Here is a 22,515-nt window from a genome sequence, read left to right as displayed (position 1 = left end):
GCTATTCATTAAAGCAATGGAAAGAGCCAAAAGGGAAATTATAATTTTATATATTTAAAAAAGCACTACCGCTTTTCCATTCAAATTTGAGAAACCCCCACTATAGGCTGTGTTGTTCCCATGAGTAGGTTAATACATAGGGCTCTACTCTCCATGTCATCTTGTTTAGCTAATAGCTGGTTAATCTGAAGCTGCATACGGTCGGATCCCCTTTGTAAGGGCGGGATGGCGTCTTCCACTAGGCCTAGCCGAGTCTCCACCGTCGTGACTCTTATCTCGGAGCTTCTGAAAGTCTTGCCGAATTAGCGAGATGTCTTGACTTTCTCAATATGAGGCATCAGTAAGGTCCTGCAGAATGTTATGGCTTCTATGAGTCTGTGTCTCCACTTGCAAGTGTTTGAGTCTCACAAGTGGCGCCGCCATCTTCCCCGGTGTCTTCCCCGTCCATTCTGCGAAACTGTGCAAGTTTAGCCGCGGCTGCCTTCTGAGCTTTTGTCGGGGACATAGCTCAGTTTGATTGCGTGGTCTTCTAGAAAGGGTCGAAGGCAATCAAGATGTTGTAGGGTCACAGGATAAGCTAAATGCCAGGCCACCACATAGGGCTCTACAGGCAGCATGTATTGTTCAGAAATATTTCCAATGCACTTAGAGACAGATTTGTTTAAAAGCCTATTAACATACAAATGCATCAACCATATGCTATGAGGAAGGCTTCGGCTGAAACGGGTTAGAATTTTATTGAATCCTGTTATTGCTGTTGTGCAAACATAAAGTCTTTTGAATGAAGAAGCTATTGGGTTGCTGGCTTATCTTTTCTACTATAAATGCACCGACCAAACCTCGCTCTCTTTGACCCTTTGTTAGGGCAGGCTGTGTGCACATCTAGTTTGCAAGTGTTAATTAGATCTCACAGCACAGCTTAGACAGGGTTAATTATGGTTAGGATAACCTTACATTGAAGGGGAAAGCTAGGTGAGGTTTATAATGAAGTTATGTTATGTGAATGACAACATGTAACAAATATAATGTAGGCGTTATTCCAATTATCCACAATAATACAGTGCAACACAAACACGTTCAATAATGATGCCAAGATCAACGGACCCTGACCACGCATGGCGCTGAGCTAAGATGATTGATGGATTAGGAAGCTAATGGCTTGTAAAAGGCGGGCCAATGACAGGCTTATTTATTAATTTGTTCAAGCCAGAAATTAGGAGTGCTCAATGTCGGTGCAGCTTCTTAGATAAGTATTAGAGAAATTAGAGTACTCACTATAAACAGAGGACAGATTCAGAAAGGCTGAAGTTCAGTTTTAAGCTTGCCACCCTTGAAGTGGTATTATACTTTTTTTCTTTTTTTTTAATGGCCCCTGGGTGGTTTATGCCATAATGAGCTGGTATATACATTATGGGAGACTTTCCTTTCAAAGCGCTGTGCTTTCTCCAATCCAGCTGGTCCCAGGTGCTTCCATCTTTGCTTGGTCTTCCTTCCAGGTTTGCTCTCTCTGGCCACTTGGATGGCCAAGCCACAATGACATCACTCCCACACGTATGCAGGAGTCATTTCATCACAGCACAGGGCGGGAGCCGTAAATGTGGTCTGAGCTGCACATGCGAATCCCGATGACATTACCACTGACAGGCTGAGAGAGACATTTATGACAGAAGAGGCCGCTTGGGTCCCTTCGGTTATAAAAAAATCTAGCCTGTCGGCGGTTTTTCAATTTTAGACTTTAATATTGCTGTAAAGAGCTCTGGTAGTTTAAATGGTTGTTTATGGGGAATAAGTTTGCTAGGCCATAAGCATTTCTTGTTCAAAGTTCCCAAGCCACAGATACAATACCCGTAGGGCTCCACAGGCTCGGGGATATGTGATCAGGCAGGACCGGATCCCTTCTAGGGCTGGCATCAGACACTATAGAAAAGAAAGAAACACAATCAGGATACAGAAGACAAGAGATTTTTTTTTTTTAGCCTGGCTTGTTCATACAGAAGAGACATGTAAGCTGCCCACAGAAACAATGATCATCATAATTGGCTGCAATAGACAACAAACATCAGCCCCACAAATACGGCAAGGGGTTTCTCCACTCTATTCCAAAAAAATTAGACTAGTTCCCAACAGCCCCCTGGCTCCTCCTGTCCTCACTGTACTTATCTGACTTTGTTCAGAACCATCCGTCGCCCATGTCTGCCAATCTATACAGCTCCAAAAAACCTGTGTAGCAGCATAATGTGTGCAATCGCTAGTGGTCATTGGTCAGTACAGTCATGTGATAGAGTTGGCCAATGAGGGTCTTTACTTTTGTTCAGGAAGTAAAGACTCATTGGGCAGTGCTGTGACATGACAATGCTGACCAATGACCGCAAGTCACTGGACACATTATGCTTCCGGGGCTGTGTATGCAGAGTATACGGATTTAAAGTGGAGTTCCACCCACTTTTACAACTCTTCTGCATCCCTCACTAAACTGTGCACTGTAAACGAATTGGATATTTTTTTATTTTTTTTTCTCAGCACCTACTGTATATCTGCTGTATTCATTTTTCACTTCCTCCTCCCTGGCCGTGGCCCATCGCATCATTTCCTGTTTGCAATGCCTTCTGGGAGAGGGCGGCAACTTCCTCTGACACTGCCGTTGCTATGGAAACCTGACCTGAAACCTATTACACGGCTTGTGCTGCACTGAGCATGTGCAAGATCTGCAAGGATGAGATCCAGGAAGAAACACAGTCTGGCTTCAGATGCCCACACTTAAGATGGCCACGGCCTGCTGTAAGTTTATAAAATAACAAACTACTGCTATAAACTAACAAACCAGACCTTAGTTTACAGACTAACTTTACTAGAATACATTAAGCCTGTGTATTATAGGGGTATTTTTATTTAAAACGTATAATTTCGGCCGGAACACCACTTTAAGCATGCATTTTGCATTACCTGGCGTCTCAGGCCCAGCAGCGATGTAAGAAGTCCTGGGACCTGATTGGTGGAGATTTCACGTGATAATTCTGGCAGTGCAGAGGAATGCGAGAGAAGAGAACGTAGCACGAAAACCGCCAAACTAATTACCCTGGGGGGGTCCTGGGACTGTAGAGAGCAAAGAAAAAAGGGACAAAATTAATACAAAGCCAGTTATGTTTCTACACGTGGAACGGTAGTAGCAAAATCCATAATCCTGGGTTTATGCTCATGCAATACAGCGTTAGGAACTTCATACAGATCTTAGAAGACAAAGTCACAAGACATATTTGGTGGTCAGCTTGCATCCACCCACCCAAAATATTTCAGCTACAGGTCTTTGCCCACATAAAGACTATATATATATATATATATATATATATATATATATATATATATATGCAGGGTGATCAGTAGTTGTTTTCACTAGCAGAAGAACTATACAAAAATAGCTTGTAAACAAGCATGAATGTCCTCGGGGTTTATTCCTACAAGTCAATCCCACATGCCCCACGCTACCGCAGGCTATTCCATTCATGGTTATTTTTACAAGTATAAACACAATTTATCTATGGAACATTTTAGACTCCTGTCATTTAGCAAGAAAGGTCAAATAACGAAATAGGAAAGTCCAGCATAGCATATCAATCAGTATATTGCCCAAAACTGATCCCCAGCCTCCCCTTCAGTCTTGCACAGTTGTACCGGCTCCTCTCCTATACTGAAATTACTTTCTCTAATTTCACTGCACACTGTGAGCTTCACAAAGTGTGCATTAGAAATTGCAGCAAGTCAGGTAGAGCCTGCCTCATTTTCCTGGCTGGAGGACATCCAGCATCATCTAGTGCTTTCTTTTCCAGCCAATCATGGAGGCTCAGGAACACATGTGGTAATCACCTACGGCAGTCCGCATGCAAATATAGTCTTGCCTAGGAATGCCCACTTCTCCAGACCGACGCCCACTTATCAGGACATTTTGGTATTTGCATCTCCTCTTAAAGCGGAGTTCCACCCTAAAGTGGAACTTCCGCTCATCGGATTCCTCCCCCCCTCCGGTGTCACAATTGGCACCTTTCAGGGGGGAGGGGGGTGCAGATACCTGTATAATACAGGTATCTGCACCCACTTCCGGGAATAGCTAGCCGCAGCTAGCCGCAGACACCCCGCCCACCCCCGTTGTGTTGTGGGAAATACACAGTTCCCACAACACAACGGGGACCAGTGTAGACGCGCAGTGCGACTCGCGCATGCGCAGTAGGGAACCGGGCAGTGAAGCCGCAACGCTTCACTTCCCGATTCCCTCAGTGAGAATGGCGGCGGCAGCACTCGAGGATCGAGGGACGGTTCGGCCTCGGGTGTCGACATCGCTGGACCCCGGGACAGGTAAGTGTCCTTATTTTAAAAAAAATTTTTTAGCGAAACTCCGCTTTAAGAAGCCGTCCAATGCTTGCATCAGGACTGAAAGCTTTTGAGAAGAGTACGGAGGCAGAGTCCTGTGATGTTTTCAGGAAGGAAGTATCCTCTAAACCAGTGTTTCTCAAACTTTTTTGTCTTACGGTGCACCAAAAAGGATCTAAAAATTTTCACGGCACACCCGAAAAGATTTAACAACTTATTTATTTTTACATATATTTAATGTGAAGGATGTGCGTGCTTTCAAGAGCAAATCAGATTGAAGCGATTGTAATCTTCCTTATACTTTCCCTTGCTTCTTTGCTTTTCATTTAGCATTTTCTCTTTCAGAGTTCCAGACACGATTAAGTATTTTTTCTACGCTAAAAAATGAACAAACTTCATTTATAAGCATCAAACTTGGAATGGAACGGTCTCTATTATTATAATTAAAGCGATCGAGTTCTCCCGAGTCTCACGTTACGAAAGGAACCAATGAATGACAGACTGACAGAGATTGCGGGTATTTCTGAATGATGGGTGCAGCTACAGGCATCATTCAGATATCGTCTTTTTCAGCCGGCGATTCCCTACACCATAAGAACGATCATAGCGGCTGTTCCGCCGCTTTACCGTTCTTACAGGTGTCGATAGGGGACGTCGTTTTCCCCCCCCCCCCTCCGGTGCTTCTACCGACTCACCGATGCCAACGATGTGAGTCGGAGACAGGAACCGCCAGCCCCGGATGTTTACCATAGAGATTTCTGGTGGGCCAGATGGTCGCCGGAGTCTCTATGATCGTTCGGAGGCCGGGCTCGATTTTATAACGCCAGGCCCGGCCTCTGCATTCAAACAAATGGTGCCGCTTTGGCTGGGAAGCCGAGATCCTTTTTTTTCTTTTGGGATTTCAAGCTTCCCAGCCTAGAGGTGAGATGTGGGGTCTTATTGACCCCATATCTCGCTGTAAAGAGGACCGATCATGTCATATTCCTAATACAAGGGATGTTTACATTCCTTGTAATAGGAATAAAAGTGATATATTTTTTTTTTTTTTAAAGTCTCAAACTAAAATAAAGAAATGTAAAATTAACAATAACTTTTTTTTTTTTTTTTAAAGCGCCCCTTGCCCCGTGTGCTCACACACGGAAGCGAACGCATACACAAGTCCCGCCCACATATATAAACGATGTTCAAACCACACATATGAGGTATCGCCGCGAACGTTAGAGCGAGAGCAATAATTCTAGCCCTAGACATCCTCTGTAACTCAAAACTTGTAACCAGTAAAAAAATTTAAAGCGCCACCTATGGTAATTTTTACGTACCGAAGTTTGGCGCCATTCCACAAGCGCATGCAATTTTCAAGCGTGACATGTTAGGTATCTATTTACTTGGCGTAACTTCATCTTTCGCTTTATGCTAAAAAAAATTGGGTTAACTTTACTGTTTTTTTTTTTTTCAAAGTATAAAACTGATTTTGTTTTTTTTTTTAAAACCTGTTCGAAAAATACCACGCGAGATAAAAAGTTGCAACGACCACCATTGTATTCTCTAGGGTCTCTGCTTAAAAAAAGAAAAAAAAAAAACATATATAACGTTTGGGGGTTCTATGTAATTTTCTAGCAAAAAAAATATGGATATTAACATGTAGGAGAGAAATGTCAGGCAAGTGGTTAATCCCCCTTCCTGCCCAGGCCAATCTTCAGTGCTCTCACACTTTGAACGACAATTGTGCGGTCATGCTACACTGTACCCAAATTAAATATTTACCATTTCTTTCACACAAATAGAGCTTACTTTTGGTGGTATTAAGACCCCTTTCACACTGAGGTGCTTTGTAGGCGCTATACCGTTAAAAATAGCGCCTGCAAAGCGCCCTGCAGTGCGCTGGCAGGGCGTCAGAAAAAGTCCTGCCAGCAGCTTCTTTGGAGCGTATTAGGAGCAGTGAACTCACCGCTCCTAAAGTGCACCTGTCCATTGAAAACAATGGGGCAGCGCTGCTATACTGCCGGCAAAGCGCCGCTGCTGCGGCGTTTTGCGGGCAGATTTAACCCCTTTTCGGCCGCTAGCGGGAGTTAAAACCGCCCCGCTGGCGGTCAATTAGCGCCGCTTTACCCGGAGTGGCTCAGTGTGAAAGGGGTCTTAATCACTGCTGGGTTTTCTATTTTTTTTTTTGTAAAAAAAAAAATAAAATAAAAAAAAAAAGGTATTTTTTCTACTGCACTGGTGAGGCAGCACGGATGGGCACTGATAGGTGGCATGCCTGACCTAAGGGCAGATGGATTCCAGGAAGTAAGTGCTACATGAAACATCTGCCCTTATACAAGATGGCCTGGGCTAGAAATGCTGGGGGGGGGGGGGGTGAGTGATTTCTCAACAAAATAAAAGTGTGGAAACATGGATGGATAGGGAAGTTTGCTTTGAATACTAAAAATTAATTAAAATGCGTTTTCAGTTTGTGGTGCTCAGATACAGTTTGGTTCCGCTTTTAAGTGAACATATCGGGCTAGATTTACTAAAACTGGAACACTCAGAATCTGGTGCAGCTGTGCATGGTAGCCAATCAGCTTTTAACCTCAGCGTAATCAATTCAATTAAGCTTTGGCAATAAAACCTGGAAGTTGATTGGTTTCTATGCAGAAGTGAGCCTGATTTTGCACTTTCCAGATTTAGTAAATAAACCCCCCATTATCCACCAATGAACGGCAGAACAACAGATTTGTTTTAAAGCGGATCTGAGCACCACAAACCAGAAAACGCCATTTAATTCCTTTTTAATATTCAAAGCAAACTCTCCCATCCATTTATGTCTCTATGGCTTTATTTTGTTGAAAAAACACTTTGAAAAACAACCCCTAGAATTTCTGGCTGAGGGCGGATGATTCATGTAGCATTCACTTCCTGAAATCCATCTGCCCATCAAGCATGCAGGAGGGTCTGCTTAGCTGAGAAAACCCCTCCTCCTCTCTTGAAGACTCCTGGGATTATATATGACCTCATTTGCCTAGGCAAAAAGCAAGGAAGCAACTGAAAAAATGTAAAAAAAAAAAAGTTTAAACACAAGTAAATATACTTTCTTATCTGTTTAAAGCGGTTGTATACCCTTTTTTTCACTTTGACCTACAGGTAAGCCTATAATAAGGCTTACATGTAGGTAAAAAAGAATATCTCCTAAACCTGTACGGTTTAGGAGATATTCCCCTTGCATGCAGCCACTGCGAGTTTCCCAGCTGAAAGGTCCGGCAGACGCTGGACTTTGCCGGAAAGAAGTTTCCCGCGCGCACGAGTGAGGAAATCGCGGCTCCGGCCACTCACAGCGACGATACCCAGAAGACACGCCGAGGGAAAATGTCTGCTCCCTCGGCGTTGACCGAGATCACCTGCCGACGCCTTGTTCTAAGGTAAGTATTTCAATACTAGCTCATTATGCTTTCTGCCTTACAGGTTTAAAAAAAAAAAAATCTGCGGGTTTACTACCTCTTTAATAGTAATGCTAGCAGCACGAGGATTAAAAAGAATCAATGTTGATTGGGAGAGTGAAGCTCATTTTGATGCCCACCTCAGCATATACTGTACACTATATGGCTATATAAAATAAAATGAAATTATATAAAACTATATAAAAGTCTGTGGACACCTGACCATCAAACCTATATGGGTTTGTTGGACATCAATATGGAATCTCACCTGTATAACCTGTAAGACGCTGCGAATCCAGGAGATACAATGCTGCTGGAATACATCTGTAGGAGATTCTTCAACAACCAAGGACAAGAGAGATAAGCCTTCGATCCTGGAAAACAATGACAACTTTAAAAAAATAAACGCAACAGGCCGAGTCATCTTACATTTACAATCCCTCAGTTTAGGAATACCAACCCTCACTCTAGGTACTGGGATGGTCTTTTGTGAGCTGACTTTTACACCATTCAGTTTTTGTGGGTGTTGTTTGCTCATTAATGACTGTTTTGAGTGGAATTGTAAAGGTGAATTTATTCTTATTGACTTACATGTATTATAATAAAATTTGAAACGGTCGCTAAACAGAAATATAATTTTCTTTTTTTTTTTGGAAAAAATTTTTTAAAATCTCTCTGAAAACATATCTTAATTCTGGCTGTCATTTGACTGGTCTGCTATGACGGTCTGTGATCACAGGAAGGGGTTGAATGATGCTGGCCATTTTCAACCTGGAAGTTGCCGGTGACAAATAACAAAGGATAGTGATTGAAAACAGAGAGGGTGAATAGTGCTAAGAAACCTTTCCCTCCAGCTTGGCGAAAATGACAGGGGTCTCCTTAACGGACAGATTATTAAAAAAAATGTTTGTGTCCACATATTTGTATACAATTATGCACACATTGTGATTACCACTGTAAAAGTAATCATTTGATCTGTCATAAATATATTTCATTTATACCAGCTGTGCTAACACTAGTGATACTGTGATTGGCTGACAGCTATCACACGATACAGAGTGCTATGATTGGCCCAGGTACCATGTGATAGCTGTGGGCCAATCACAGCATCACTATAGGAACCACAGCTGTTATGAATTACATGTATTCATAACAGCTTTGTTGACATTGTGATCATATAGAGATGACATGAGCCCCCAGCCGCTCAATGCGGCCGGGTACTGGGACCTGTAATCCATTGCGTCATGTGGACACAGCGGTTACGGGAGTGGCACGCCAGTTCTCAGCAACGTATATTTACATTGCTGAGCCACCTGTCCACAGTAAAATTCTCAAAAGAGAAAATGCAAATGAGAACATGCAACAGGATCAAAGACAATAAGCTTCATTGTGGGGGAAAAAAAAAAAGGAAGTTGGTCTCCTGTACCTGGTAGCAGCTGACACCAACCGAGAGTTACAGCTAGCCAGGAGACTTGGAAAGGAAGCCGAGGAACCCTAAAATGATAAAACACAAAAAGCGACACATTAGTCCATCAATGGTTATTCAAATTCAACTATCCTCTATCCATAAGTGATCATTCAGGTTAATGATATTTGCCGGTATCATATAGGTGCTATTTAGATGAATACCCATTTTTTATATTTTTTTATTTTGTCAAAACCCAAACCGGTTGAAAAAAGATTAGAAACTATCAACAAATGAAATCACAACTTCATTGCTGTAAATCTGGTTTGTAGATACACAATTTTGGTAGCCATGATCCCTCCGGATCCCGAAATCACAAGGATTTTCCTTGTTTGTGTAACTAGTAAAAACATCAGGATGACAATAAAGTGGAATTCCTGTCCAACACCAACTTTTCCTAAAAAATGTACCAACCCCCCCCAACGATACCTATCCTGCCTACCCTTTGTAAACGTACCCTTTATCAGTTCCACTCCAGCTCTCCTGTGTCAGTGAGCAGTAGCTGCAGGGGAGAGGAGGTAGTGCTGACAATGGCTGGGCTATGGAAACCTATGGGTGATGTGACCTCTGTTGGAATCCCCCCAGCTGTTGTCAAGCATTCCCTAATACAGGAGAGCCTGAGCTGCGGAATCAAATGACTGGACTGGAGCAGATCAATAAAAGTTACGCACACAGATCTTTTTTTTTACATAGGGCAGGCATCACAGGTAGCAGGACAGGGAGGGCACATTTTTAAGAATAATTTAAGGTTGGACTTCCACTTTAAAGGTTAAAGTTTACCTTTCCAATAAAAAGTTCCCATGGATTCAAGCATCCTCAGTAGACTAAATGTCATACAGCTTTAAAAAATTTAAAAAAGTGTCTTTTAAATGTCATACCTGTAGGCCATGCGCAGCCTTTCCCAGGTCTCCTAGTGTGAGCGCTCCTCCCTGTCCTGCCAAGATGCCAGGACGCACCACACGCTGGGTGCATAACCTCAGCATGGCAGGAATTACAGCTCTGCCAGGTTCACACATGAGCAGTGAGCGCTCGCTCTCTCTCTACCACTGCAAAGTCACCAGCAATCCAGATGCATGCATTTCACATGTTTATAGTAAAGACATCACACAAGCCATAATAAACCAGCATTTTAGGGCCTTGCAGGGTCCCCTTCCTCGAGGCATTATAGTGACATGGTCATGTCATTACAGTCCTGAGAAAGGGACCGCCGCAAGGCCCCAAAACATTGTTTTTTTATGCCTTATATGATGCTGCCTTTACAATAAACACATAAAACGCATGTACCTGGAGTAGCATTCACCCTGAGCCTTTGAGCACGCATCATTCCAAGGTCAAGTACTAAGGAGAGATACTTATATTCCGACCTTAGAGTCCCCCTGTCGCTGTAGCGGCTGAGCTTAGGGTTGTGTGCCACATTATTAGGAACACCTACTAAACTACTTAAAGGAGTTGTAAAGGCAGAAGGTTTTTTTTTCTTAATGCATTCTATGCATTAAGATAAAAAACCTTCTGTGTGTAGCAGCTTCCCCAGCACCCCCCCTAATACTTACTTGAGCTCCTTCTCTCTCCAGCGATGTCTCCTCAGCCATCCAGTACAGTCCTCCTGATTGGCTGAGACAGAGCAGAGGTGCTATTGGCTCCTGCGGCTGTCAAAGTCAGTCAGCCAATCAGGGGGGAGAGAGGGGGCAGGGCCAGGTCGGGGCTCCGTGTCTGAATGGATACATGGAGCTGTGACTCTGCTTGGGTGACCCTTGTAGCAAGCTGCTGGCTGAGGGGCACTCAAAGGAGGGAGGGGCCAGGAGCAGCAAAGAGAGACCCGAGAAGAGGAGGATCCGGGCTGCTCTGTGCAAGATCAACAGGTTACCAGTTTTGAGTTACAGAGGTCTTGTGCTAGAATTATTGCTCTCGCTCTACCGATTGTGGCAATATCTCACATGTGTGGTTTGAACACCGTTTTCACATGCGGGTGCGACTTACGGCATATCCCTCTATAGCAGGGATATGCAATTAGCGGACCTCCAGCTGTTGCAAAACTACAAGTCCCATCATGCCTCTGCCTCTGGGTGTCATGCTTGTGGCTGTCAGAGTCTTGCTATGCCTCATGGGACTGGTAGTTCTGCAACAGCTGGAGGTCCGCTAATAGCATATCCCTGGTCTATAGTGTCTCAATCCAGAGCATTTAGGGCTTGTTCACACTTAACTAAATTTCTAATGCTTAAGAAACTCTCCTACTCTCCACCAACATGCTCATGACATTTTGAAATAAAACCTGACGTCATCAATGGGTCTCCATGCTTCTCAATGTAATGCAGGCAGATCATGGCTGGTGGGAGGGGCTGTACCAAGTTTCCTGAAAGCATTACAGCACCCAGCAGCCTCAGTACTCTCTCAAGAGCCCTCAGCTCTGATACATGCAGTAAGCTGGCTCTTGGGAGGAGTTGCACGTATATCAATAAGGCAGGCTCTTTCTGACTTGCTGCAGCTTCTTCTGATATGAAGAAAACTCTCTGATAGGTGGATGTGTGAGGATAATGAGGTCTGATGATCCCCAAACTGAGGGATGGGAAAGTTTATACTGAACAGCGTGCCACCCTCATTTCTCTAAAATGCAAAAGTCTGCAACAAAACATTTCTATTTACATCCGATAAGTGACAACTTTTAACCACTTGCCCTCCAGAAGATTTATCCCCCTTCCTGACTAGGCCATTTTTTGCAATACGGCACTGTGTTACTTTAACTGACGTTTGCGCCATTGTGCGACGTTGTACCCAAATAAAGAGGATGTCCTTTTTCCCCACAAATAGAGCTTTCTTATTGTGATTTCAGACGACATCCTATGACGAAACACGCAAAGTGGAGCTTGGTACGTATCCCATCATTTCCGGTACTTCCGGTTTTTGTGCCGAGGTCTGTAGAACGCACACCGTCCAGGCCTCAGGATCTGTTTTTTATCACATGCAGGCCTGGGCAAGCGTAGCCCTGCTTTTTTATAAAGAGAATATACTTATTTTAAATACATTTTGATTAATCGGATTCACGCTATGAGTGCCCGTTTTTTAAACCCCATTATATGTGGATACCTTCTCGTATCCACGGAGGATGCTAGTATATGGATCACCAGGAGATCAGGAGCAGAGCATAATCTGATTACAAGCCTTTCACCCCTGAGATTCTGGTGAGTGCATAAACAAGAGTGGAGCACGAAAAAGTCACTTTATTATCTGACATGGAGCTGCGATAAAGTATCACTTTGGCACCTTGCACAAGTCACCTTGTGAATTGTGGACATTCTCCAATACATTTTCTGTTACAGTTTTGGACTATTTCCCTTTTTTTTTTTTTTTTTTTTTAAATATGCGAATCACTTCAATACAGTCACATAATTTTACATTGGATTCAGTTTGGTTATATCTGATGTTTTCATATGCACTTGGTTTAATAATTTTATTGCATCTGATTTTGTGCACTTTTCATTAAGGACAGCATTTGATTCACTTTAAGGCGGTTTTGGAACCTCTTCATATAGGGTTATAGGGTTGTCCCGATACCGATACTAGTATCGGTACCGATACCGAGCATTTGCCCAAGTACTTGTACTCGGGCAAATGCTCCCGATGCTTCCCCGATACCTGGAAGTCAGCTGTGATCGGCGGTGGGGGAGTTACAAGATTCTCCCCCAGCGGCTTTCAGCGGCATTAGTGACATACAGCAGTGATTGCTCACCGCTGACTGTCACTGCATCCTCCTCCGTGCCCCCTCCTTTCTTCTGTCCCCCTCCGCTGTCCCCTCCGTTCCTCTTTCATTATCTGTGCCTCTCCTGTCCCCCTCCGTTCCCCTCTCCTTCTCTGTCCCCCTCTGTTCTCCCCCCTCCGTTCCGCCGTCCTCCACCTCCTTCCTTTGTGAATAGACAGAGTCAGCTGACTCTGTCCATTCACATAACTGAAACACTGTAATCTCCTGTGATTACGATGTGTCAGTTTATGAATGGAGAGGAGCCGCTGTCTTCTCTCCATTCATTCTCAGTGCAGCTGAGGCTGCAGAGAAAGGGACTGGGGAATCTCTATCCTCTGTCTCTTTCTCTGTCTCAAGGGGGAGATATCAGAGGTCTGTACCCCTGATATCTCACCAAAGCCCCCCAACAGGGCTGATTAAAAAAAAAAAAAAAAAAAAAAAAAAACACCACATATTGCAATAAAGAATAAAAAAAAATTATTGTAAAAAATAAAAATTGTAAATAAAAAAAAAAAAAAAAAACACACACACATACAACGTTCACCCCCCCCCCCCCCCCCCCCACCAAAAGCACTGTTAAAAAAAAACAAAAAAAAAAACACTGTCACGTGACATTAAAATAAAAGTATCGGTATCGGCGAGTACTTGAAAAAAAGTATCGGTACTTGTACTCGGTCCTAAAAAAGTGGTATCGGGACAACCCTATAGGGTTATATATGTTTATGTCACTTATTGTGGATTTAACCCCAAATTCACCATTATATGTGCTGTTCCTTGTCAGTAATTCAGCAATCTGATAGGGATTGCTTTATTTTCATTGGAAGGCAGCGCCAATTTTCCTCTTTTTTGGTTTATTTGTTATCGTGGTATTTGATCACCTCAGCGTTTTTTTTTGCGCTATAAACAAAGAAGTCTGAAAATTAAAAAAAAAAATTAATAATAATAATTGTATTACTTTCTGCTATAAAACATATCTAATAAAAAAAAGAAAAATAATCTAATTTGCTCGCAAATTTAGGCCAATATGTATTCTGCTACATGTCTTTGGTAAAAAAAAAAAAAAAAAAAAAACCCAGTACGCATATATTGGATTGAAAAGTTATAGTGTCTACAAACTATGGAATATTTTTATTTTTTTAGTAGTAATGGCAGCGAACAGCAACTTATAGGGGGACTACGATACTGCAGCGGACAAATCAGACACTAAAGCCTCGTACACACGGTACGATTGTTGGCCAACCGAGCGTCTGATTTTTGTCAAAAGGACGTGTGTCAGGATCTTATCTTGCATAGTAACGGTACACAATTGTCGTGCAACAAACACAAATGTAGTGACGTACTACGAGGAATTTCAGCTCTTGAGCGCCACCCTTTGAGCTCCTTCTGCTATTTCGTGTTTGGTGAGCACTGATTCCGATCATGTGTGTTTGTACTTTCAACTTGTGTGACGGATTTGTGTACTGACCATAGGAAAATCTGACAACAGACCGTTGTCCGCCGAAAATTTACTAGCCTGTCATCCAACATTTGTTGGCTGAAAGTTGGACAATTGCCAAAAGTAGCGTACTAATGGTCAGATTTTAGGACAACAGTCTGCCAACAGACAATCCCCTGCCAACAATTGTACCGTGTGTACGAGGCTTAAAGTGGCTGTACACCCTGTACAACCACTTTTACCTACAGGTAAGTCTATATTAAGGCTTACCTGCAGGTGCTTGAAACATCTCCTAAAGCCCTACGGTTTAGGAGATATTTACAAAAAAGCCATGTGCCGATAACTACGGCGCATGCGCACTTTAGAAAGGGCAGATCGTGCCGTTTCTAATAGGGCTCATGCTGTGACTGGCGGCTCCCATGCGCATGAACGGGAGTGACGTCATGCGACTCCGGCCAGTCGGAGCCGGAGTTCGCAGCCCCGGAAGGAAGAGGAGTGGGGACACTCGGTTTCAGGTAAGTGACACATAATGGGCTACTATGCGATGCATAGTAGCCCATTATGCTTTACCTTTGCAGGGAAATAAAGAGGAAGTAAAACCCACCAGGCTTTACTTCCTCTTTAAGTGACACGAATACTAAAAATATGCACGGTCACTGTACTAACGACACTGACAGGGAAGGTGTTATCAGGGGCGATCAATGGGTAAACTAGCTAGTCATTTTGTGCACTGTGTGGGAGGTGCTTTTACTAAGGGAAGGCGTAGATCCGTGTTCCTGCTTTAAATGCCTTCCCTACTGACAGAACAGCAATCTGCCTTGTTTACATAGAAAGCCGTTCTGCCTGACAAAGTCCACGGTACCCACTGCTGGGCTCCCGCTGCGTGTGTGACCACAGTGGGAGCTGGCTGGCGGCGGCGATGTGCATGCGCGCCCCAGACCCGGAAGTGTCGGATCATGAACTAGGTAGGTGATCTTGCACAGAGCGGCCACTCTGCCACAGTATATCTGCAGTGGGCAATCTGCAAGTGGTTAAAAGCCACTGAAAAAAAAACCATACAGCAGACCCAGGTGGAATGCACAAAGCACAATTAAGCCTCATACACACCAATAGTTTTTTTTTCGTTCAACCCAACAGGGCTGAACAAAAAAAACTTACAGCTCAGGAGGAACCACTGTACTAACTATCCGACGTACAGCGATCTCCTCTGCTGTGCTATTGTGTTCTGACAGGGGGCGGCTCCCCCGCCAGAACACGCCTATCAACGCTGTCAGCCATTGGCCACCCCACATTAGACCCTTGTGTACTAGGATTTAGGGTTTGCAAATACTCAAATGTTCTCCAATGAAGACCATTGTAAACAGCACTTAGCAGAAGCCTAGCAGGCCAGAGCACTAATAGTTATAAACCTCCACAATGCCAGAGACTTGTAATCGCCCATCATAAAATCATTTAGAAGCAGTAAACATTTGCAGTCTGGCTCTACTTGACCTGAAGCTGCCTTCTATAAGGCAGGCCATAGATGATGTGATTTTCTTTCCTGCCCTAAAACGAAATTACATTCACAACAGAAGTCTACTCAAATGTACAGGAAAATGGTGATCCAGTAGGTTCCAGACATGAATATGCTACGGCTTTGTTCACACGGGTGTCTTTTAGCCTACATCTGTACAAGTGTTCTGTGCATTCATTAGGATGCAACGGCTGCACAGATACAATTACTAATGCCAAAAGTGACATTTGTGCCGGTCCCCGAACTCACACCAGAACCTACATGGCTGTCAAATTAGGATCAGCAGCTATGTTCTAATCGATATGGATAGGACTGCCTGCATGGGATGTATGGAACATTTAGTTACTCCTGAAATTCGTTTTTATTTATTTCGTTTTTCGTTAAAAATTTCATTCATCCGAAAATCCAAATTAAGGTCGAATCTGTCATTGAAGGCTTATGGTGTCTGTCGAATGTTCCAAGAAGATTCGACGGAGCAGCTAAACTGTACGACGCCGTATAGTTTACCTGCTCCGTCTAATCTTCTTATAACTTTCAACAGACACCATAAGCCTTCAATGACAGATGATGACTAAGTGTGTGTGTACTTAGTTCTAACTATTTTACTGCTCCTCCTCTTTGGTTACAATCAGCCAATAACATTCATCATCATCATTATTTTTATTTATCTTTTCTCTCCTACGTCGAATCTTTTCTCTCCATGTAGAATAATCTTGGACTAATAGAGTTAAGGTTAGACACATTCGATCACAGGTTTGATGGACACAGATTGTTATTGTCATCATCATGTCGAATCTCCTATCTATATCGAACTGTTGTAGCAACGAAAACAAAAATAAAGCATTTGTTTATGTCGGATCTTTCGTTTTTCAGATTCTGCACTTTCGTTATCGTTTGTTAAAATGATAACGAAAATACCTGAAATTCGGACGAAAACGAATGCACATGTCTAGTGATGAGGTCTATATAGATTTCGAAGGCAGACTAGTCACATGACACCTCCTAGAGAATGTATTTTTCCAGTTTATTCAATCTTGGGTCTTTTTTTTAATGTGTGATTTTCTTCTATTTAATAGTACGACAGTCGACAGATTGTAACACAGACATAATTATCCAGAAACATGGATATAGCCGGGGGGGATCAATCCACAAAATGCATAGAGTTATCATATGCCGTGTCCCTATGGTTCAATTGATATCTGTCAGTATGTATAGTTTTTGATATTAATTGTTTATAATCATGTGGCAACCCGTCTATATTGTATGTATAGATATACATTTTTATGAATTGTACCAGTTATAATTGTATTGGATATACACATACTCATGATGTGTTTGTATGTTAATTTATACAATAAACTGAATTCTTTATAACTACGTGCTTCATTCAAAGTCCCAAACCCCTTCCCCCTCTTTTTTTTTGACATATAGATAGGGATGGAGGCAATTGACCTCACCAGGTCACCACCTCATATAAAGTCCCAACTCTTCTCCTTTTTCTTATTTTTCACCAGGTTTAGGATCTCATGTCTTGAGGCCCTAAAATGTCAGGACAGTACAAATAACCCCAGATGACACCCTTTTTGGAAAGTAGACAGTCCGAGGTATTTAGTAAGAGGTATGGCGTTTTTTTTTTTGAAGTTGTCATTTTTTACTTTTTTTGGGGGGGGGGGATTAAGAAATTAAAAAAAAAAAAATTTCTTTACAATTTTCTTTTCTTTTTACATACTGTCACCAGTGCAGTACAACATAATCACATGACTGGTGTTGGGGTGATCAGGGATGCTGACTAGTGACATTACAAAACACAAAAAAGCTACAATTTTTCATCAATAAGTAACAATTTTTTTTAGCAATAAGTTATCATAGTAACATTGTACTGCTCTGGGGAAGTGATCAGGATATATATATATATATATATTTTTTTTTACACGTTATGATTGCTTATAGCAGTGAAACATTTTACTGAATAAAGCTGCATCATTCAGTCTGTTTTGTTGTGATTAGCTGTGATTGGTCAAGGCGAATCACATGGTACAGATGGGCTGCGATTGGCCCTGTCTGTGCCATGTGATCAAATTGACCAATCACAGCTAGCAATACAATGGATTGAATGAAAGGAAGCCACCCATTGTGTACAACTGTCATGTAGAGCTGCACGATTCTGGCTAAAATGAGAATCACAATTTTTTTGCTTAGAATAAAGATCACGATTCTCTCAAGAATTTCACGGCGTAACATCATCTTTCACATTATACATTCATTAAAGTGTATTTTTTCCAAAAATATTGCGTTTGAAAGACCGCTGCGCAGATACCGTGTGACATAAAATATTGCAACAACCACCATTTTATTCTCTAGAGCACAGGTGTCAAACACAAGGCCCGCAGGCCGAATCCGGCCCTCCAGGCCATTTCATGTGGCCCTCACACCTCTCCTGCAGCTGCAGGAGAGCTCCAGCCCTCCTCTGGTCCTCCTCCAGACCCTGTACTTTTTGCCTTCAAGCAATGCATACAGCTTCTTCCCAGCAGCAGCATAAGGAAAGGGGGGTACACTGTGATGTAAGGGAGAGTGGGGGACTCCACTTCTGATGGTGGGGTGGCTCTTGACATCTAATGTAAGGGGAGGGGATGCGCTGGACATCTAATCTTACAGATACAATTGGCCCTTTTGAGGGCAATCATAATGCTGAGGCGGCCCACGATGAATTGAGTTTGACACCCCTGATCTAGGGTCTCTGCTAAAAAAATATATATAAATGTTTGGGGGTTCTAAGTAATTTTCTAGCAAAAAATACTGAGTTTAAGTGGTTGTACTGTCCACTTGGTAATTTTTACCTACAGGTAAGCCTAGAATAAGGCTTACTTGTATATAAATTTAATATCTCCTCAACCTGTACAGTTTAGGAGATATTCACCTTGCATGCAGCTGCTGACGTCAGTGGTGCATGCACAGTGAAGGTCTGATGAAGACCCGGCGTATCGTGCCAGAACTTGCTGGAGCGGAGGGCTCCCATGACATCATCGGGGCACTCACAGCACCAGAGTCGCGAACCCGGAAGAAACGCAGAGGGAACATGTCAGCTCCCTCAGCGGTGACCGGGCGCCCTGTGGGAGCTTCATTCTAAGGTAAGTATTTCATAATGAGCTAGCTCATTATGCCTTTGCCTTGCAGGTTTTTGTTTTTTTTGTTATTGGGGATACAACTGCTTTAAAGAGAAAGTCAACTCTGATGGGTTTTACTTGCTGTTTTTTCCCATACAAAGTCCAAGCATAATGAGCTAGTATGCCTCGCATACTAGCCCATTATGTGCCACCTACCTGCAAAAGAAGCCTGCGATGTCCCCACTGCTGGAAACATCCATCTTCACCCCTCTTCCTTCCAGGGCCACGGACTCCGGCTCTGTGACTGGCCGGAGCCACGTGACGTCACTCCTGCGCAATGCGCGTGGGAGCCATCAGTCACGGCGCGGAGGGCCGTTTCTTCACTTTGCATGTGCCGATGGCATCACTGGCGCACTACAAGGCAAATATCTCCTAAACGGTGCATGTTTATGAGGTATTTTAAGTACATATAGGTAAGCCTTATTATACTATGTAAAAATAGGTCAGGGGGGTATACAACCACTTTAATTAGTTAAACTGACTTAATTTACAGACCGGAGTTCATCCCTTTAAGCCAGGGGTCTCAAACTGGTGGCCCTCCAGCTGTTGCAAAACTACCAGTCCCATCATGCCTCTGCCTGTGGGAGTCATGCTTGTAACTGTCAGCTTTGCAATGCCTCATGGGGCTTGTAGTTTTGCAAAAGCTGGAGGGCCACCAGTTTGAGACCCCTGCTTCAAGCTAAAAGACCGAAATGTTACAATGTTTCTCTTTATCTCTGCCTGAGCGATGTTGTGATAAACTTTGAAGGCTGCCTGTTTTTTTTTTTTTTTTTTTTTTTAGGGGGGGGGGGGATTTGACAGCTGTCAGCTTGAGCAGAGAACTCTCAGCACTGAATTGAGGAAATGCTGTGTTAAGATCGTGAGGGGGGGTTGATTCGCGATCTCAATTCTTTAAAGATTAATCGAGCAGCTCTACTGTCATGTGACATGCTGTGATTCGTGATAGCAACAGGGAGCCAGTACTCTGGTGGACACAGCCGGTGACAGATCGCGCTCCTGCACAGCCCCTTGGCCGGTGCTTCCTGACAGGACATCAAATTACGTCCAATCATGATAAGAAAGCCACCGCCCGGCAGTCAGATCAGCAGATCGATGGTGTGATGCGGGTCTCCTGCAGACCTGTCAGGGCCGGTTCACACAGGGGCGACTTGTCAGGCGACCTAGTCGCCTGACAAGTCGCCTCCCGTTCTGTGCTACGGAACCGTTCTAATAGGAGCGACGCAAGTCGCTCCGACTTAGAAAAAGGTTCCTGTACTACTTTGGGGGCGACTTGCATAGACTTCTATGCAGAAGTCGTTTTGCAAGTCGCCTCGGAAGTTGTTTGCAGGTCGCCTCGCTGAGGCGACCTGCAAGTCGTGCCGCCCCTGTGTGAACCGGCACTCAGTGTATCTGTGTACCTGTACATCCTGAACTGGCAAGCAGATACACTGACAGGAAGAATCAACGAACTACCACGGAAGGATGGGGCGCTTTAAAAACATGTTTTACTTTTTATTTTTACACTATCCCTTTATTTTATTTTTTTATCACTTTTATTCCTATTACAAGGAATGTAAACATCCCTTGTAATAAAAATAAGGGATGACAGGTCCCCTTTTTTTTTTAGAGAGATCTGGGGTGAATACACCTCAGATCTCTCCTCTACCTTTAAAAGCAAAAAATAATTTGATGCCTTTACGTTAAAAAAAATAATTAGGTTATGCTCGAGAGCCAGAAGCGATGTCAGAGGTCATTCCAGTCCTCCAAGGGCATAGAGCTAAGTGGGGGCCATCTTGCCCTCAACTTCCTGCCTATACCACTACCTGCACCGGATCGCTTTCAGGCTTTACGGACGGCTCTTGTAAGCTCGGAAAAAAGACCAGCAAGTGGCGGGAGGGGGGCACCTCTCCCGTGGCCAATCTGCCAGTGGGACTACTTTTATCTTGTAGAGAAATGCCCATAGTAAATAATGATACCAGGTTATGGTAGCTAGTTGCTGCCATAACACCGGTATTTATCATCAACGTAATGACGTATATACACTGTGGGCGGTTGGCGAGTGGTTAACAGACAATCTCCTGTCCTAGGATCCAGCACTGTGCTCACCCGAGCCGCTTCCAGCCGGCATCCTATGAGCTGTGCTGATTGTGGCTTCACAGCAAGCAATCTGAATTGTCCCGTTGTGTGTGTGTGTGTGTGTGTGTGTGTGAGGGGGGGGGGGGGACGTCAGCTCAGATTGTCTAGATCAGTGATGGTGAACCTTGGCACCCCAGATGTTTTGGAACTACATTTCCCATGATGCTCAGGCACTCTGCAGTGTAGTTGAGCATCATGGGAAATGTAGTTCAAAAACATCTGGGGTGGCAGGGTTCGCCATCACTGGTCTAGGCGGGAGCGGGTACCTGTCAAAACTAGGCGTCCCCAACCAATGACATGCCAAATGTGGTGGGGGAGGAGGACTTCCTTTTGGGTGGAGTTCCACTTTAAGTCATCTCTTGATTACACATTGCATGTCCTCCTAATCCCACCAATCCATTACATGTCTGGACAAATCTGGTCCTGGTGGAGGAAGGATTCCCTGGATACACACAATACCACACATCCATCATGTCTTCTCATTGAGTCCCTGGTTTAGCCAAGTACCAGAAGGGGGAAGATTTCCTGGATACACATTACACTTCACATCTATTGTCATTGGGTCAGTGTGATAGGGGAATGTTTTCCTGAATACACACTACACTTCCTGGCACCACACGTCTATTATGTCATTGGGTCAGTGTGATAGGGGAATGTTTTCCTGGATACACACTACACTTCCTGGCACCACACGTCTATTATGTCATTGGGTCAGTGTGGTAGTGATAGGGGAATGTTTTCCTGCACACATGGTCCTTCCTCCCCTCTATAGTCTATCAGTGTAGTGGATATACACAGTGAGGTGTCCCCCCACCGCCATGTGCCGTCCCTCTGCTCTCTCTCTCTCTCTCTCACACACACACATGACACGGACGGTTCTCAGTCACACAAAACCCCCCTCGGTCCAGCTCACCTCCCCCCGCAGCACTCCATGCTCCCGCAGGCCCCGGATGGTCTCGGCCAGCTCTCCCTCGCTCAGCTCCCTCTCCAGCAGCCCGCTCACGATCGCCTCCATCATCCGCACCCCTACACACACCGCCGCCATCTTCCCGCCACCGCCGCCACTACTCCGCGTCATCACCCTGCGCGGTTCGGCCGTGACGTCACTCGGCTGCGTCCGCAGCCGTCTGCAGTGCTAGACGGGGAAACCATAGCAACGGCGAGGCTGAAGGCGAACCTCAGACACACAGCCAGTGACTACAGCTAGCTTAGCGACCAGTACCCTCCTAGTAACCAGAGCTCATAGCAACCAGCATCCTTCCTAGCAACCAGTACCTAGCAACAATAGGGCATAGAAACCAGCATCCTCCATAGC

At 44.0% G+C, this 22,515-nt stretch overlaps 1 protein-coding gene across 1 annotated transcript in view; it reads right to left on the bottom strand.

The window, feature by feature from the left end:
• The window catches only part of PELP1 (proline, glutamate and leucine rich protein 1), a 63,181-nt gene extending 40,888 nt beyond the window's left edge, over positions 1-22,293 (bottom strand). Inside the window, exons 1-5 of the mRNA XM_073622833.1 lie at positions 22,114-22,293; positions 9,202-9,269; positions 8,044-8,149; positions 2,944-3,093; positions 1,846-1,917 (exon numbers count right to left, since the gene is read on the bottom strand). Of these exons, the coding sequence (XP_073478934.1) occupies positions 1,846-1,917; positions 2,944-3,093; positions 8,044-8,149; positions 9,202-9,269; positions 22,114-22,278 (561 nt within the window). The 5' untranslated portion in view covers positions 22,279-22,293. The remainder of the gene's footprint in view (positions 1-1,845; positions 1,918-2,943; positions 3,094-8,043; positions 8,150-9,201; positions 9,270-22,113) is intronic.
• Positions 22,294-22,515: the final 222 nt, after the last annotated feature.

Source organism: Aquarana catesbeiana, linkage group LG03 (genome assembly GCF_042186555.1).
Source record: "Aquarana catesbeiana isolate 2022-GZ linkage group LG03, ASM4218655v1, whole genome shotgun sequence".
NCBI lineage: Eukaryota > Metazoa > Chordata > Amphibia > Anura > Ranidae > Aquarana > Aquarana catesbeiana.
The sequence above is the reverse complement of the archived record's forward strand: the minus strand, read 5'-3'. Positions and strand labels throughout refer to the sequence as shown.